General features: G+C 44.0%; 1 protein-coding gene across 4 annotated transcripts in view; it reads right to left on the bottom strand.

The window, feature by feature from the left end:
* Fnbp1l (formin binding protein 1 like) overlaps positions 1-18,839 on the bottom strand; it is a 90,722-nt gene extending 71,883 nt beyond the window's left edge. For all 4 annotated transcript variants that reach the window (XM_090334214.1, XM_090334215.1, XM_090334216.1 and 1 more), the window contains exon 1: positions 18,658-18,839. In XM_090334214.1, the coding sequence (XP_090190340.1) occupies positions 18,658-18,681 (24 nt within the window). In that variant the 5' untranslated portion in view covers positions 18,682-18,839. The remainder of the gene's footprint in view (positions 1-18,657) is intronic.
* Positions 18,840-19,773: the final 934 nt, after the last annotated feature.

Genomic DNA, 19,773 nt, shown 5'->3' with positions numbered 1-19,773 from the left:
TTACCCCAATAAATGAACATTGTATATAGGGGTGATTACACCTTTAACAGAATTTCGTGAGTCACCATACTGTTACATATATAGCACTACTTTCATCACAAAAGGAAGAGCAAGTGTGACACAGTAAGAAACATTGGTCTCTGTGCCAGTTCTTATCACAGAATTCTAAAATGCTTGGCATTCCCTCCACGCCAGGGGTGAGAGGATGTGCCACACCTGAGTTGATGTTATGAGCTGGCTCCAGGAGGATGGAAGTAGGTTGCCAGAGAAATGATCAACACAGGGCTGGAACTTTTAGCCTCATCTCCCAGCCTTCTCAGAAGGGTCTAGAGACAATTCCAGCACAAATAACTGCTTATTTAATCATGCCCACATCATGGCAAAAAATTGCTACACGGTGGGTACCAGGAGAGTGGAACACCCCAACTGCAAACATCATTATCATTTACAGTATCTTTTAGCATCAACCAGTAATAGTAAGTAAGGTGTTATCACTGAGTTCTGTGAGCATATTATCAAACCTCGTAGTGGTAGATCACTTGATTTACAAGTCAGGCCATTCAAAAGTACCAGAGGCCCAAGACTTAGATCTGAAGTGAGGACAATCTTGTGGGATTTGAGAGCTGGACCTATGAGGTCAGCAGTAAACCCAGGTGTAGCGGTACTCACAGTACAACACCTAAAATTCTTACCCAGAGAGTTGGACTAGTTATTAATTTGGAGGGAAAAAATACATATTTGTTGGGCTGGGATGTAACTCACTCTGAGTGCTTGCCTAGCATACATACTTTTGATTTCCAGCACTCCAACACACACACACACGTATACAATTTATCCTTTAGCAAGCATCTTACCAGTAAGTTCTGAAATATCCTAAATTTCTTAACAAAGGAAGTTATGGTGCAGTTAGCTGCACCAGTTAAAATCTACAGGCTTGGCTGGGCACAGCTGCTCACTCCTGTAATCCTAGCTACTCAGGAGGCTGAAATCTGAGGATCAAGGTTCAAAGCCAGCCCAGGCACAAATTATCTCCAATAACCCCCTAGAAAACAGGAAACAGGGCTTGGCTCAAGGATATGGCGGTAACCTTGAGCTAAAGAGCTCAGGAACAACTCCCAGGCCAAGTCTAAGCCCCATGACCACCAAAAAAAAAAAAAGGAAAGAAAAGAAATCATAGGCTCTCATATTCCTAAATGCTTTTAACCCTAAACAATCTGGGAAGTAACACTTCTCAGCTCTTGCCCTCCCATACTGCTTTTCTTCGCTCCTTTTGCTATCTTGCCCCTATCTACATCCAGTATAGGACTAAGATAAACAACTTATGCTTTCCCTCCTCAAAGCATTGTTACAAAAATACACCTAGTTCCAGGTCCAGTGGACTTTTTTTGTGCCATCTGGCCTTGCTGTGGGTAGTTTCAGAAACTTGCTCTGGGACTTGATCCTTTCTCAGGCTAATATCTGTAATAGCTTTTGTGTCCTATACCTTGATATCAAGAGCTTTGGTTTAACATATGCATTGTTTTTCTTCTAGTCCTGGGGCTTGAACTAAGGGCCTGAGCACTGCCTTTGGGCTTTCTCAAGGCTGGAGCTCCACCACTAGAGCCACAGTACCATTTCTGGCTTTTTCTATGTATGCAGTACCAAGGAATTGAACCCAGGTCATCATACATGCTAGGTGAGCACTCTACCATTAGACCAAACTCCCAGCTCTAACATGTGCTATCTTTTATCAGTATGAAATTTCAGAAGATTCTTCTAGTATACCCATGTTGAGAGCAGTATTACAATAGCAAAAAGTGAAAGCAGTCTGCACAATATTTGATGGGTCCATAAACAAAATGCAGTATGTATACACAACTGAATGCTATTTGTCCTTAAAAAGGGAACTGGGACCGGGAGTTGGGCTAAGTGCTTGCCTAGCAATGCACAAAGGCTCAGGCTCAATTCCTCAGGACCACATACACAGAAAAGGAAGGAAGTTGTGCTTTTTCTATGTATGTGGCTCAAGTGGTAGAATTTTGGCCTTGAAAAAGCCCAAGGACAATGCTCAGGCCCTGAGTTCAAGCCCCAGGACTAGCAAAAAAAAAAAAAAAAAAAAGAAGGCTATTCTGACACAGGCTAAATGTTGAAGATACTAGTGAAGTTAGTCACAGGGCTGGGAATGTGGCTTAGCAGTACAGTGCTTGCCTAGCATGCATGAAGGCCTGGGTCTGATTCCTCAGCATGATATAAATGAAAAAAAGTCAGAAGTGGTGCTGTGGCTCAAATGGAAGAGTGCTAACCTTAAGCAAAAGATGCTGGATTGGGAGTTTTGTCTAGTGTTAGAGTGCTTGCCTGGCATGCATGAAGACCTGGGTTCGATTCCTTGTTATCACATACATAGGAAAAAAAAAAAAAAAAAAAAAAGGGCCGTGAGTTTGGCCTAGTGGTTAAAGTGCCTGCCTAGCATGCATGAAGACCCGGGTTCGATTCCTTGGTACCACATACATAGAAAAAAGCCGGAAGTGGTGCTGAGGCTCAAGTGGTAGAGCTCTAGCCTTGAGAAAGTCCAAGGACAGTGCTCAGGCCCTGAGCTCAAGCCCAGGACTGGCAAAAAAAAAAAAAAAAGCCAGAAGTGGTGCTGAGGCTCAAGTGCTAGAGCACTAACCTTGAGAAAGTCCAAGAACTGGGCTTAGGCCCTGAGCTCAAGCCCAGGACTGGCAAAAAAAAAAAAAAAAAAAAGAAAGATAGATGCTCAGCTACATTGCCCAGGCCCTGAGTTCAAGTCCCAAGAATGACAAAAAAAAAAAGATAAAGAAGTAGTCACAAAAAGACAAATACTGTATAATTGCACTTGCATGAGGTACCAAAACAGATTTGTAAACAAAAGAATGATAGGCTTGGGGCAGGAGTTTGGCCTAGTGGTAGAGTGCTTGCCTAGCATGCACAAAGACCCGGGTTCGATTCCTTGGTACCACATGCATAGCAAAAAGCTGGAAGTGGTGCTGAGGCTCAAGTGGTAGAGCTCTAGCCTTGAGAAAGTCCAAGGACATTGCTCAGGCCCTGAGCTCAAGCCCAGGACTGGCAAAAAAAAAAAAAAAAAAAAGAATGATAGGCTGGATAAGGGAGGAGATGAGCTAGTAGATATGTCAGTTCAGCAGAACTATATTTATATTGTAAAGTGAAAGCAAAGAAAAATGTCCAAAGCAAGCAGTGCATTTTATAGTTGATTACTCTAGAGGAGGAGCTGCGATGAGTAATGAATTGGGAACTTCAATGTTTACCTCTTCCCAACCTTTCCCTAATCTCAATAGTCACACTTTTCACATAATGTTCTCCTCATGCTATATCCTCTTCTCCAGCTGTTCATTCAAGAAGACATGGCAAAGCCAAGTTCGGTAGCTCACACCTGCAATCCTAGCTACTCAGGAGGCTGAGATCAGAAGATCTCAGTTCAAAGACAGCCTGGCACTAAAGAATGTGAGACTCTTATCTCAAATTAATCACTAGAAAACTGCAAGTGGATGTGGCTCCAGGGGTAGGGCAGTAGCCCTCAGTTGAAAAGCTCAGGGACAATGCCCACGCCCAGAGTTCAAGCCCTACAACTGACAAAAAAAAAAAAAAAAAAAAAAAAAAATCAGTCTTTTCACTTTTATTCATACAATGGTATCTTTAGTATGATTTCAAATAACTCACAAAAATGCTATAGGACTTGGCCAGGAGTTTGGCCTAGTGGTAGAGTGCTTGCCTAACATGCACGAAGACCTGGGTTTGATTCCTCAGTACCACATACATAGAAAAAAGCCGAAAGTGGTGCTGAGGCTCAAGTGGTAGAGCTCTAGCCTTGAGAAAGTCCAAGGACAGCGCTCAGGCCCTGAGCTCAAGGCCAGGACTAATCAAAAAAAAAAAAAAAAAAAAGTCACAGGACTTTTAGAGGTGACTTTTAGAAGTCACTATTTAATATTCAATTCTTGTTTTTATAATTACTTTGACACAGCCTTGCATCCAAATGATGTCCTCATAAAGTACTTCTGGTCAAGCACCAAGGGATACCATCATTTAAAGAAAACTTTCTTCACCAAAAAGCAGAATAATTACTTTGCTGTCCTACTTTGGATTCACTCTATGGCTCTGATTTTCTGCCAAAGTTCTCTAGCACTTCTGAATACCAAACTACAGCCAAAAACATTTTAAGGATTTCGTACAACTGAATTTTCTTCCACTTCAGTTCATATGGGCTGCACAAATTATTTTGTTCTCCTGAAGCCACGAAATCAATTTATGGTCAATCAACATCTACCCCCAAAATAAGTTGAAGAGGGTTTTTTGTTTTTTTAAATCAATGCACTAGTTTTCCATGCTGTAGTATATTTAAAGGATATTAGGGCCAGGAGCTCAGGGGCAATGCCCACGCCCAGAGTTCAAGCCCTACAACCGACAAAAAAAAAAAAAAAAAAAAAAATCAGTCTTTTTACTTTTATCCATACAATGGTATCTTTAGTATGATTTCAAATAACTCACAAAAATGTTATAGGACTTGGCCAGGAGTTTGGCCCTACAACCGACAAAAAAAAAAAAAAAATCAGTCTTTTTACTTGTATTCATACAATGGTATCTTTAGTATGATTTCAAATAACTCACAAAAATGTTATAGGACTTGGCCAGGAGTTTGGCCTAGTGGTAGAGTGGTTGCCTAGCATGCACAAAGCCCTGGGTTCAATTCCTCGGTACCACATACACAGAAAAAGCCCCAAGTGGTGCTGTGGCTCAAATGGTAGAGCTCAAGTCTTGAGAAAGCCCAAGGACAGTACCCAGGACCTGAGTTCAAGGCCCAGGACTGACCAAAAAAAAAAAAAGAAGAAGAACAACAACAACAACAACCAGTGGGAGGGGGGAAAAAGGCTCCCAGTGGACCAGGAGTGTAGCCTAGTGATAGAGTGCTCACCTACCATACACAAGCCCTGGGTTCAATTCCTTGGTACCACATACACAGAAAAAGCTGAAAGTGGGACTGTGGCTCCATTGGCAGAGCACTATACTTGAGCAAAAAGTGTCCAGGGACAGTGCACAGGCCCTGAGTTCAAGCGCCAGGACTGGCAAAAAAAAAAAGGGAGTGGGGCGGGGGACTGGAAGTATGGCTCTGTAAGTACACATCTTGCACCTGCAGGTGAAAAGTCAAGTCCAAACCCCAGAATCATACACACTCACTCACTCACACTCACACTCCCACTCACACACACACACATACACACATACATACACACACACACACACACACACACGCACACACACAGAACTAAAAATAAAATCATTTAACTTGATCTTTTAAAAAGTTAACTCTTAATAAAAATTACTTTTGGAGGGGGCAGTCAGTCATGGGGCTTGAATTCAGGGCCTGGGCACTATCCCTGAGCCATTTTGTGTTCAAGGATAGTGCTCTACCACTTTCAGCCACAGTGCCACTTCTGGTTTTTAAGTAGTTAATTGGAGATAAGAGTTTCACAGGGACTTCTCTGCCCAGCCCAGATTGGCTTGGAACCATGATACTCAAATCTCAGCCTCCTGAGCAACTAGGATTACAGGCATGAGCCACCAGCAGCCACAAAATTACCATTATTTTATTGTAGATATTCCTACTGATAAACTAAAGAGAGTAGTGAGTAGAGTTAGCTTAAATCATGTATTTTTCGTCTGATCCTTTATTATTCTAATAATCTTATCTTCTAATAGGGAAGTTTATTAGAAAAGAAATATGGTAGGGGAGGGAGTTTGGCTTAGTTGTAGAGTGCTTGCCTAGCATGCACAAAGACCCAGGTTCGATTCCTTAGTACCATATATATAGAAAAAAGCCAGAAGTGATGCTGTGGCTCCAGTGGTACAGCTCTAGCCTTGAAAAAGCCTAAGACAGTGCTCAGGCACCAAGTTCAATGCCCAGGACTAGTCAAAAAAAAAAGAAGAAGAAATATGGTGAGGAAGTGGCTCTATGGCTCAAGGGGTAGGGTGGTAGCCTTCAGCTGAAGAGCTCAGAACAGCGCCTAGGTCCAGAGTTCAAATGCCATGACAGACCAAAAAAAAAAAAAAAAAAAAAAGGAAATGTGGTGAGAAAGAGCACATGGCAGGGCCATTCTTGGCCTAGTGGTAGAGTGCAGCATGCACAAAGACCTGGGTTCGATTCCTCAGTACCACATACATAGAAAAAAGCTGGAAGTGGTGCTGTGGCTCCAGTGGTAGAGCTCTAGCCTTGAGGAAAGCCCAAAGACAGTGCTCAGGCCCTGAGTTCAAGCCCCAAGACTGACCAAAAAAAAAGCACATGGCATACACATGCTACCAGAATACTGCACTTTAACACATCTCAGTGGTCTTGCACCATCCACTGGTTAGATATTTGGTCTTCCGTTTAGTTATGGAGAACTGGTGTCCTTGAAGACACCTGATTATTCAGACAGGTGGGTCTTCTGTTTACTGTAAGGTACCATTGCCTAAGATTTAATGTCCATCCTTACTTCCCTATCCTATCCTTTTTACATCCTCATTTTGTGGCAGCCCCTCCCCCACTTCCTTGCCAGGCAGGTTCTGTTTGATCTGCTTATCCTGCCTTTGCCAGGTTTTTTTTTTAATTAAAGAATTTATTAACATTGATTTTTGGGCCGGGAGTTTGGCCTAGTGGTAGAGTGCTTGCCTAGCATGCACGAAGACCTGGGTTTGATTCCTCAGTACCACATGTATAGAAAAAAAGCCAGAAGTGGTGCTGAGGCTCAAGTGGTAGAGCTCTAGCCTTGAGAAAATCCAAGGACAGTGCTCAGACCCTGAGCTCAAGCCCACCACTGGCAAAAAAAAAAAACATTGATTTTTACATCATATTTCAAATGATGTGTTTAACAAACAAGTATTCAAGGGAATCTCTATATACAATCACTGGCACTTAGATCTGCCAGTTTTATAGACTGCAGATCCTTGACTGCCTGCTTTTCAACTGTCAACAGTACATGGTATATAGTAACAAGCCTCAGTACTTCAACAACTACACACATATTATGTTAATGTTTCACATACTCGAAGTATTTATTCAGATCTTAGACTATAATTTCTAAATGCAGGATTTAATTATGTATTCATTAATTTATTTTTGAGACAGAGTCATTGTGTAGCCTCAAATTTGTATTCTTACCTCTATCTCTAGAGAGTAAAGTTAAGGACTACCACACCTCCAAACCTATTTCTAACTATTCTTATCTACCACCCATTCTAGTATCTTTTACCAGCTCTTGGTCTCACACTTCACATTCCACATTTGTAAAACTAAGACCATTACAAGCATTCTAAAGTGAGAAATTAAGTATAAATAAGTCACTTAACACAGAACTTGGCACTGACAGCTATTATTATTCATTTGTTTAATTCAATAAAAGAACATGCATGGAGTTAGGCACAAGATTTGAGACAAAGACACAGGGAAAGGAGCACTATTAATCAAATAACCACAATTTCTCTTTAATTTCACTGGTTAGTAATGTTATAAGTAATGTTAACCCAGCAGCAATAGTTAGCAACTGTGAGCAGATGTAGTACATTTCAACTTCATACAACCTGTGAGTTTATAGTTTCTAGCAATTTACAAAAAAAAACAAAAAAGAAAAAAGTTGTAATTGTTCTCTACAGACTACCTGAGATGGTACATTCTTAGTGATTAGAACAATTCGACCCAAAATTAATTTACATAACACTAGAACATATTGTATGACATTAGATCCATACCTACTTGGTTTTTTATTCTTTTAATAGTTGTATAAAGGAGTTTCAATTAAACATTTCAGGTTATGACTAAAATGAATCTTGATCCATGTCACCTTCCATTGTTCTACCATGTGAATTTTCTACCATCTTCTTTTGTGTGTGTGCTGGACCAGGGGCTTGAATTCAAGTGCGTGTGTAAGGGCTGGACCTGAATTCAGGTCCTAAGCACCGTTCCTGAACATCTTTTGCTCAAGACTAGCACTCTACTACTTGGGTCACAGTGTCACTTAGAGCATTTTTTTTTCTTTTTTTTTTTTTTGTAATTCTCACTGACTTTTCTTCCTTTGCTGGCTTTGAACTGTAATTCTCAGATCTCAGCCTCCCAAATAGCTAGGATTACAGGTGTGAGCCACCACTCCTGGTTCCATCTTCCTTTTTATTTTCATTTTATTTTATTTTAGCCAGTCCCAGGACTTGAAGTCAGGGCCTATTCTCAAGGCTAGGTCTCTACCACTTTCAGGTTTTTCTATGTATGTGGTACCAAGGAATCGAACCTAGGTCTTTGTGCATGCTAGGCAACCACTCTTACCAACTCCCAATCCCTTCCCTTCATCTTCCTTTTTTAATGCTGTAATTCCTGTTACCACCACCACCACATCCACAGTGATAATGCATCTTTTCACCTGGCCCCCATATTTCAGTTCTTTCTAATTTGGGGGTCCTATTGACTTTCACTTCTGTTTTCACATTAGTCTGTTACTTAGCATTATTTTGCTTTTAAAGATTCAAACCTGAGAAGCTAAAGTTAAGGTTAGATACTATACGTTCATCTTTCATTATGTTATACTCTTTAGCCCTCTTTCTACTTCTGGATAACTGTCCTAGCTTCCTGTACCCTGGATTTCTTCTGCCACTGATTCCTCTACTGTTATACCAATTACAAGTTAGTATAATACAGTAGCCTAATGTGTCCTAGGGTATTCATTCCAAGATCTCCATCCCATGCCTGAAACCTTGGCTCTTTTTTCTATATCTACATCTATGATAAATTTTAATTCATAAACTAAACACAGGAAGGTTTAAAACAGTAATAAACAGAACTATAATAATTAATGTTACAAGTTACATGAATGTAGTCTGTCAGTCTCAGGGTATGATTATTTTTTCCCCTTTAATCCAAAGGAAATACTTTATAGCTTCTCAACAGATTAAGCTAATTGCCAAAATAATTATTCTTGGGCTTTACCTGAACATGAGCACTACATTACCAAGAATATGGATTTGATAACCAAAAAGCTACTAAGAGACTAATGGATTGGTAGCATATACAGTGTGGGTATTGTGGCCGAAGGACAATTTACACCCCTATCCTGGTAGGACAGAACAGGATAACACAAGATTTCACTGTTTTACTCAAAACAGGACAAAATTTATCATGTTTATTGCTGGAATTTTTCATACAGTATTTTCAGTCTGCAGTTAACCACTGATAACTGAAATTGCAAAAAAGTAGAAACAGATAATTAAAGACTACTTGAGCATGCCTTTGGAGCTGATATTTTTGCCCCAAGACTAGACAATGTAATTAGCAAAACGAAAGTGAAGAATAGAGCTAGTCTTTTGTATCATACTTTAAACGTGAAAATTCTCTAGAACAGTGCTAAGCATCAGTCTGCATTACATCTATTTGATTTCTTGGCTTTGTTTACCACCAGGCTCATTTCCTTTTCACTCCAGCCTGCTTTCTCCTTTCCTAGTAAAGATATTTGGTAAGTGCAAAGGGTAAAAAATCTAATCATAGGCCTTTATGTCCAGAAGGGCCTTCAAAGATCAGCTTATTTCCTATGGGAAAAGTGAAGAATAAAGTTTCTGCCCAACGTAACAGAGCTAAGTAATCCAACTGAATTAAAGATTCAAGACTCCTAAGTTATTCCTGCGTTGTTGCTTCAAATCAGTTCATTTAGGTAAGTATTCTGAGGCCACATTATTTAGAAAGCAAATGGGCTTCCTGGCTTAAATCTAAATGAAGGGCTACTTATATTCAAGGAATGACCTCATGCTCTTCTTACCTTATAATTATGGTTAAATGCTAGAACGATATAGCTATATTTACATATCCTCTGCTGTATTTTAGAAGAAGCAGAGTTGACCTAGACAGGATTTTACAGTTTGTTTTTTTTTTTTCGGGGAGGGGGACTCACACTTGCTCAGGCAGGAGCTCTAGCTACCACTCTAGCCATGCTACCAAACTTAATGGTTTATTTTCATACAGTTATTGAAGATAAAATAGTTGTCCACACTTTTTTTTTTTTTTTTTGCGCCAGTCCTGGCCTTGAGCTCAGGGCCTGTGCGCTGTCCTTGGATTTTCTCAAGGCTAGAGCTCTACCACTTGAGCCTCAGCACCACTTTCCGGCTTTTTTCTATGTACGTGGTACCGAGGAATTGAACCTGGGTCTTCGTGCATGCTAGGCAAGCACTCTACCACTAGGCCAAACTCCCGGCCCATGTCCACACTTTCAAGTGAGAGAAGAAACTGCATTTCAGTAAACCTGGATCAAGTCTGTTTGTTTCTGTCAGTTATGAGACTTGAATTCAGGGCCTGGGCACTCTCCCTGAGCTCTTCTGCTCAAGGCTAACACTCTACCATCTTGGGCCACAGCTCCACTTCCAGTTCTCTGGTGGTTAACTGGAGGTAAGAACTGCATGCATGGTCTTTCCTACCCAGACAGCTTTGAACCATGATCCTAAGATCTCAGCCTCCTGAGTAGCTAGGATTATAGGTGTGAGACACCACAAGTGAGACTCTTATCTCCAATTAACCACCAGAAGACCAGAAATGGTGCTGTGGCTCAAGTGGCGGGGTGCTAGCCTTGGGCAAAAAGTGTCAAGGGACAGTGCCCAGGCCCTGAGTTCAAGCCCCAAGATTGGCAAAAAAAAAAAAAAAATATGTCCCATATTTGGTCACTGGAGTCTCTAAGTATTTTTTGTTGTTGTTTTGTTTTTAAATATATTCGCCACTCTTTCAGCACTTACTAACCTTCTGGAACAAGACTTATACTTTAGGTTCATCCTGTACTGATAAGAAACCTTCCTCTTTCTAGTGAATAAAAGTAACCAGAAACTGCCGGGCATGGTGACTCATGCCTGTAATCATAGCTATTCAGGAGGCTGAGATCTGAGGATCAAAGTTCAAACCCAGCCCAGAAACAAAAGGACCTGAGACTCTTATTTCCAATTAACCTCCAGAAAATGGGAAATGGAGCTTGGCTCAAGGGTAGGGTGATAGCCTTGAGCTGAAGAGCTATGGGACAGCGCCCAGGCTTAGTTCAAGTCCCATGACCCACAGAAGTAACCAGAAACTAAGATTTTTATTTTATGTTTATGGCCAGTCCTGGGGCTTGTACTCAGGGCCTGAACACTGTTGTTGGGCTTTCTCAAGGCTAGTGCTCTGCCACTTGTGCCACAGCACCACTTCCAGCTTTTTCTATATATGTGGTACTGAAGAATTGAATCTGGGTCTTGGTGCATACTAGGCAAGCACTCTATCACTAGGCCAAACTCCTGGCCCTTAGAAACTAAGACTTTAATATTTAATAAAGATCTTCTGAATGAACATACCTATAGTACAAAGATAACATACACACATTTATATCTTTACTTTTATATCTATTATCTATGTACTAAAAACCATGAATTGGAGCCTGGAGTTTGACCTAGTGGTAGAAGTGCTTGCCTAGCATGAACAAAGACCTGGGTTTGATTCCTCAGTACCACATACATAGAAAAAAGCCAGAGGTGGTGCTGTGGCTCTCCATCAGACTGATAACCACTGTGCTCTGTACTCACGTGCTCTCTGTCCACCTGGGTGCCATTGCCTTGAGACTGGATGCCTTCCTCATTTCACTCAGGCTCCAACATACAGCAATGGTTAGATCTTCTACTCTCCACACACTTCCACTTGAGTCGCTCTCATCCTACTCAGTGTAGGTCTGACGCCCTACACTGAGCCCATCATGGTCTCACGCCCATTTCCTACTCAGGCTCAGGCTTTACCATGTCAGCCACATTCTTGTCTTCCTCAAGACTCAGGTTTTTATACCGTTCCACACCAACATGGCTTACACCATATAAGATATCACCTTACTCAGGCCTCAGGCCTTGCTCAAGCTCCTGCCACTCAATTTAAATTCTATTTTACAGTTCACAATAACCAGATCTTTACTTATCCCTAACTGGAAGAACTCTTAATTCAGTTTTGCTAATTCTAAAACCATGGTGAAACTATATTAGGACAGGCTTAGCCAAAGGGCCTAGGACATGGTGCTCCACAACTGAGGCAGACCCCCAGCTATCCTTCATGCTTCTAAAGTTTCCAACACCCATGGATAGGCTTGTGCCTATCCATGCACTTTAAATTATAGAAATTAAGGAAGGTTAAAAAAAAGAAAAATTTTATAGGAATTGTTCAAATGGATTAATCTAAAGGTAAAATATTAAAAATAGTTATACTGTATTACAACTTCTCTTTTGAGACATGTCTTAATCACAAAATACTTTAATACAAGATATGAATATAGTAGGTTATTTGATAAAGAAATGGGAATTTTTCAATTTAAATTTAACTCTTCATTCTTTGCCCATCAGTTTTTTTTTTGTTGTTGTTTTGGGGTTTTTTTTTTGCCAATCCTGGGCTTGAGTTGAGGGCCTGAGCACTGTCTTTGGAGTTTCTCAAGGCTAGAGTTCTACCATTTAAGCCTCAGCACCACTTCCGGCTTTTTTCTATGTATGTGGTACAAAGGAATTGAACTCGGGTTTTCATGCATGCTAGGCAAGCACTCTACCACAAGGCCAAACTCCCGGCCCCCATCAGTTTTTTTTTATCGCTAGTCACAACTCCCACTTATAGAGTTAGTAATCGCTTCCTTTTAATTAACTGACATCCTGAGCATTCTTTTACTCTACTATCCAGAAACAGTAATGGCTTTGTACCATAATTTGTTTTTGTATACTTAAGGGTCTACTGAGAACTGGAAGAGCCTTACAGTATCAAGTATATCATAAAGCTTGTAGAATCAACATTATAGACCTATATTATAGATGAGCATCTTTTTTTTTCTACCCTGTACTTAAGACAAAAAAAAAGCACTTGATAGCAATATAAACAAATCTAAAATAAGCTTATATTTAGCCAGGCATGAGTGGCTCATGCCTATAATCCTAGTTGCTCAGGAGGCTGTGATCTGAAGATTCCAGCTCAGACAGGAAAGTTCAAGAGACTCTTATCTCAAATTAATCACCAGAATACTGGAAATGGTACTGTGGCTCAAGTGGTAGAGCACTAGCCTTGAGCTGAAGGCTCAGGGACAGCACCCAGGCCTAGAATTCAAGCCCCACTATAGACCCAAAAGAGGATCAAATAGGCAGTGTTAGCATGCCCACCTAGCATGCATAGAGCCCTGGGTTTGATTCTCCAGAACCACATATACAGAAAAAGCCAGAAGTGGCACTGAAATACCAGAGTACTAGCCTTGAGAAAGAAGTGTCCAAGGACAATGCTCAAGCCTTGAGTTCAAGCCCCAGAACTGACCTCCCCCGCCTAAAAAAAATTGCTTTAGTTTTTACACCAGTTCCATGGTTTTTGAAATGCGATCCAGTTCACATTAAAAGCTTTGCTTAGACTGGGACTGTGACTTAGTGGCAGAATGCTTGCCTAGCATGCATGAAGCCCTGGGTTCAATTCCTTACTACCACCTACACATAAAAAAGCCTGAAGTGGTGCTGTGGCTCAAGTGATGAGTGCTAGCCTTGAGCATAGGAGCTCAGGAACAATGTCCAAGCCCTGAATTCAATTCTCAGGTAAATTAAAAAAAAAAAGAAAAAAAAAAAAAAAAGAACTACCAGCAGCAGCTGTGCTCTAATCAGGTGTCCTAAAACACATGAAATAAAACAAATCAACATTATCAATATGTTCTAACTAGTCTTCTCCAGGGCAACTCAATTCCTTTAGTCCAGATAAATCTATTCATATTGTCTGAGATCCCGCCAATTTTGATATTAAGCCATCAGCCAACTAAATTAATAAGAACTACTTTTAAAATAATTTCCTCTTCATCCTATAAAGATGTTTAATATTGAAGGAGGGGGTAATATTGCCCAAAAGGAAACTTTTTACCCTTTATCTGACTTACATAACTGTAACTCCTTTGTATATCACCATTACAATAACAAAATAATGTTTAACTTTAAAAAAAAAAAAGCTCACTCTCATCAGTACTGAACTGCTAATTCTGTCATACTATTTTTAGCCTGTTTAGACATTCCTGAACTGATCTAGACCACCTAACCTATCATCTCTATTATAGAGTCCTTCAGAACCCTAAAGCCTGCTTCCAGTAATCAATATTCTAAATAAAGCAAGCACTTATTCAATTGGGCAAAGTATGAATAACCACAGACAACATTTTAATCAGAGAATACAATTATCCCAGCTCCCTCAAAAGCAAGTATATTTACAATGTAATAGAAATGTTAAGCCAGTTATGGTATTTCATCCCTGTAATCTCAACACTCTGGAGGCTGAGGCAGGAAGATAATGAGTTTGGGGCCAGCCTGGGCACCTGTGGCTCTCACCTGTAATCCTAGTTACTCAAGAGGCTGAGATCTGAGGACCGCAGTTCAAAGCTAGCCAGGGCACAAAAGTCCATAAGACTTCTATCTCCAATTAACCACCAAAAAAAAAAAAAATCATAAATGGTGCTATAGCTCAAGAAGTAGAACACTAGCCTTGAGCTGAAGATCACAGGGACAGTGCCCAGGCCCCAAGTTCAAGCCCAATGACTGACACAAAAACAAAAAACAAAAATCAAATACTATGAGGACAAGGCAAAGGAAACATTAAAGAGCTAGTCTGAGGATGATCCAGAAATAACTTACCAAATCACACAGCCCACATTCCTCTAATTCTTCTCTCCCCCCAACCCCCCAGTCCTGAGGCTCACATAAACAAAAGAGGGTGGAAGTGGCGCTGTGGCTCCAGTGGTAGAATGCTAGCCTTGAGAAAAACAGCTTAGTGACAATACTCAGGACATGAGTTCAAGCCCCATGACTGATAAAATGAAATTTTAAAAAGTTGCCTCCTAATAAGTAAGGCTTATTAAACATAAACCTCCTCCACTAATTTCCTTGTTTAAAAATAAAAAACAGTAATAATTACAAAAAAAAAAGTGTGATGTGCTGGGTGCAGTAGCTCACTCCTGTAATCCTAGCTACTCAGGAGGCTGAGATCTGAGGATCAAGGCTCAAAGCCAGTGGGGGGCAGGGCACAAAAGGATCTGAGACTCTTATCTCCAATTAACTTTTAGAAAATGGAAGTGGGACTTGGTTCAAGGGTCGGATGGTAGCCTTAAGGTGAAGAGCTAAGGGACAGCACCCAGGTCAGAGTTCAAGCCCCATGACCCACCCAAAAAAAAAAAAAAAAAAAGTGTGATGTGGCATCATCAATTCATGTTTAGCTCTTTCCATTCCAAACATTGTTTCTATAATAGAGCAATCAATGCAATCAATATAATAAGTGATACCTGAGATGCTACCCTAAATACACCACATACCCTGAGAATGAAGCTGCCACAATCTTCGGTATAATTCAGAAGAGAAGGTGATTCCTGTATTAGGTTTATTCACAGCCTTACTTAAATGCTCACGTGGAAACACTAAACGTCCTCAAAGCACAGCTGCCATGGATTCAGTATCAGCTAACTGATATGCCTTCCCAGTTACATCTCTTAACACAATCCACTCAGCAAATCACTGTTGATTCTACCACCCTGTGCCAGTCATGCACTTCTATGTAATCCCTTTATTGTCAGATTTCACATTTAAGACTTTAAGAAACATTAAATAGCAACAAAATTCCACTGATCATTACAATAAGCCTAAGTACATGACTTTATCAGTCTTTGTTAAATAAATTAGGGAATTTGTCTTCCGAATTTTAAAATTGAGAATTTTCCCAACCTTAAATTGCTCAATACCTAGAAAGTGCACAGGTGTTTGTCATTTCTTACAATTCTTTGGAAGCACAAATCCTTATTCAAAACAGAAGAGTAAAAACAAAGTCTAGTGGAATTTTTATAAAGTTTATTCTACTCCCACTCATAGTTCTCTCCACCAAGTTCTAATTATCTAAGGTTTAGACACTCAGTTGATAGTTGGCTCTACATTACTTAGTTTCCATCAAGTCTTCCTCAAACCACTATAAACTTTAAAATAAAATTTTTAAAATGTGTAAGAGAGGGCTGATGACAGTACATTAGTGGCAGAACACAACTCATTTGCATAAGACCGTGAGTTCTAACCCATGGGGGGAAAACAATTTTTTCCAAGAAAACAATGTAAATTACTTCCCACAATTTCCAAAGGATATAAAACAATTTTTAATTAGAGCAGAAATTCCTCTCTTCTAGGGGTTATCATCTCAAAATGTTCAAAAAAAAAAAAAACCTATTCAAATGCTGAAATTAGGAGACTGGAGGACTGAAATTGCTTCTCATTGTCTCAGACTAGCTTTGAAAATAACTTTAAAATTACATTTTAGTCTTTTTTTGTTGGTGCTACTGAAAGCTTTGAACACATTTCAGTCTTCATTCCAGTTTCTTTTTTCTTAAAACTTTTTTATAGTGTGGTACAAAGTAATTTTTTTTTTTTTTTTTGCCAGTCCTGTGCTTGAGCTCAGGGCCTGAGCAATGTCCTTGGACTTTCTCAAGGCTAGAGCTCTACCACTTGAGCCTCAGCACCACTTCCGGCATTTTTCTATGTATGTGATACCAAGGAATCGAACCCGGGTCTTCATGCATGCTAGGCAAGCACTTTAACCACTAGGCCAAACTCCTGGCCCACAAAGTAATTTTTTTAAGTTTTTAAATGAAGCTTGGGGTGTCACTCAGTGGTAGAGCATATACAAGTACAAGGTTCTGATTTCAAATCCTAGACCCGACAAAATTAAGGAAATAAAAATGTAAAATCTTGCCAAGGACCAGTGATTCACTCAACAGGCTGAGATCTGAGGGTCATATTTGGAATCCAGCCTGCACAAAAAAGTACATGAGAGGGGCCAGGAGTTTGGACTAGTGGTAGAGTGCTTGCCTAGCCATGCAGGAAGACCCGGGTTTGATTCCTCGGTAAGACATAGTAGAAAAAAAAAAAAAAAAAAAGCCAGAAGTGGTGCTGAGGCTCAAGTGGTAGAGCTCTAGCCTTGAGAAAGTCCAAGGACAGGGCTCAGGCCCTGAGCTCAAGCCCAGGACTGGCAAAAAAAAAAAAAATAGGAAGTCCATGAGATTCTCATCTCCAATTAATCACCAAAAAGCCAAAAGTGGAGCAGTGGTAGAGTGCCAGCCTTGAGCAAAAAGCAGCTCAGGGACAGCACCTACTGATTTCAAACTACACACACACACACGCATAAGAAAAAGACAGGGCTGAGAGTTTGGTCTAGTGGTAGAGTGCTTGCCTAGCATGCATGAGGATTCAGGTTTGATTCCTAGGTACCACATACATAGAAAAGGCTGACTGGTGCTGTGGTTCAAGTGGTAGAGCTCTAGCCTTGAGAAAACCCAAGGACCATGCTGAGGCCTTAAGTTCAAGCCCCAGGACTGGCCAAAGAGAAAAATAGTAGTTATGAAAATGGAAAATAAAGCCAATACCCCTTCTGGTCATTAACCCTACAACCCAACACAGAATGTACAAATCAAAGGGAAAGAACAGATCGTGTCCGTCTCCCTCAATAAGTTGAGAGCTGAATTTAACAGAATTCATTTCCACTTACTCTCTCCACTTACATCCACAATCAGCGCCTAAGGCAGGAGCGGTCTGGAGAGGCTCCTGAGCTGTTTCCTCGGAGTGGGGGGAGGGGGTGTTTACACTGGACAAGCCCCATTCCGGAATGTTACCGGAGATTCTAGGGATGGCTGAGCAGGTGTTCCTTTAAGTGACGGCTAAGTCTCTTTCCGTCCTGTAATTTCCCATCCACCAGACTGGGGAGGAGAGGGTCGGAAACCTCGAGCGAGCCCTATTGCTCAGCCGCGCGGAGCGAGAGCGCCGCACATCCAAGTTGCACTCCCCTCCCTCCACAGCGCTCCCCCGAGCCCGCGAACAAAGGCCGGGAGCCGCACAGGTGGGAGAGGGGGGAGTGGCCGGGCCGGCGCCCGCCTGGGACAGCGCCCGCCCCGACAGCGCCCCCAGGCCGCACCTGCGGGCCCGCGGCCCGAGCGCCTCCACCGACCCACCACCTCGACCCAACCCCGGGCCTCGTCCGGAGCCTCCGGCGCCCGGCCAAGGCCGGGGAGGCTCGGAGGAGAGAACTGGGGGCGGGAGGGGCGAGCACCGGGGAAGCCGCCGCACGCGCCGCCATCGGTTCCCGAGGCGAATTCAGATCACAATGCCGACCCAGCAGGCGCAGAGGCGGCGGCCGCGGTCGGAGTCCTGGGAGCGCACGGCGTCCGCGAGGCGCGAGGAAAGGGAAATGGGCGTGGGGGCCGAGCCCCGAACAAAGCCGCCTGGCTCCGCGTACCTGGGCTGGGGCGGCGCCGCCCCGGGCCGCGCAGCCCGGAGCCCGAGCCCCTCGCAGGAGCCTGGGCGGCCGCGGACGCCCCGTACCCCCGGGACAATGGCCTCTCCCCCGCCGCGGGGTGGGGAGCGACAAAGGAAGCAGAAGGCGGCCGGCGCCCGAGAAAGTGAAGGCGGCGGGCGCGGGGTCCCGCCGTCCCGGGCACGGCTGGGGCGGTGGCCGAGACGGGGGCGCGGACTACCACCCCCGGCCCCCGGCGGCGGGAAGGCGGCCCTGCACACAAAGCCGAGCGGGACCTCCGCCCGCCAGCGCGGACCCAGGGCCGCCCCGCGCCCCCGCCCCGCGCCCCCGCCCCGCAGCGCCCTCGTCCCCCGCCCCGCACTCACCCAGAGCTCCGTGCCCCAGCTCATGGCGGAACTTGAGGCGACTCGAGCTACCTCGCTGTCCGTCCGTCCGTCGGCGGTGCCGTCCGGCTGGGCGACCGCGCTTTTTGACCAGCCTGCAGGCTCCGGCTCGGTGTCGGTGCCCCGAAAGGTGCCGCCACCGCCGGGCTTTCCCCGTGAGTGAGGACAGACGCAACTGGAGCCGCCGCCGCGTCCCGCGTCCCCGCCTCCCGCCTCCCGCCTCCCGCCACAGCCGCCGCCGCCGCCGCCGCGAGGGAGGGTCCGGGCCGAGGGGCGGGGCCCCCGCGCGGCGCGGGGAGGGGGCGCGCGCGGTGCACCCTGGGATCGGGGCGGGCTGGGCTCCGGGACCCCTCAGGGGTGGGGGCTCCTCCGCCGGTCGCACGGTGCCCGGCTGCGGCCGCGAGGATCCCTGGTTCCCAGGTGGGGCGGGAGACCAGAGAAAGGCTCCTGCCGCCCCCTCGTTGTGCTCTGAGCGCCCCAAAACCGGCAGCTCCGGGCACACGGCTCGGAGAATCCGGACAAAGAAACCCCCTCCGAGCCTCTGGGGCCGGCCGGGGAGCCTGGCGTTTCCCTCGCCGACCGTCCTGGTTTAGGTCATCGCTCGTGTTGGTGGACTTTGCGACCTGACGATTCTTGACAATCGAGGAAACGCGAGCGCCACCCGCCCCCCCCCCCCCGGGTGTGGGCAAAGCGTTTTGTTTGTTGTACGTTCGCTCTCCGAACCACACAAGCGGACGTAGGACCGGTCGGGGGACGAGGCCCCGGCCCGCGGTCCCCCGCAGGGAGCGACACCCGCTTCTTTAATAGGGTGGACACCTGTGGCTGAGGCCGGGCGCCTGCCGGGCGCCCCCGGGCCTGGGCCTCCGGGAGCGGCAGGTGTCTCCCGGAGCCGTCCACCGCTGCCTCCGGATGTCCAGTACGGTGCGCTCAGTAAGTCCCTACGTGTGCTTTAGTGTTCATTTCTTGTCCCCTAAAACACACCCGCGAATCCAGTCAACTAGTGGAGAACTCCCCGTGAGTCTCGACAGCTGAGCTCAAGCTCTCTGCAGGCTGTGTCAGCCTTCGAAACTCCTCCCCTGCCCAGGTGCCCCGGCCGCT

The sequence above is a fragment of the Megascapheus bottae genome, chromosome 6, assembly GCF_031878675.1.
Source record: "Megascapheus bottae isolate mThoBot1 chromosome 6, mThoBot2.hap1, whole genome shotgun sequence".
Classification (NCBI taxonomy): Eukaryota; Metazoa; Chordata; class Mammalia; order Rodentia; family Geomyidae; genus Megascapheus; species Megascapheus bottae.
Note: the sequence above shows the minus strand (reverse complement) of the source record. Positions and strands in the feature narration are given on the sequence as shown.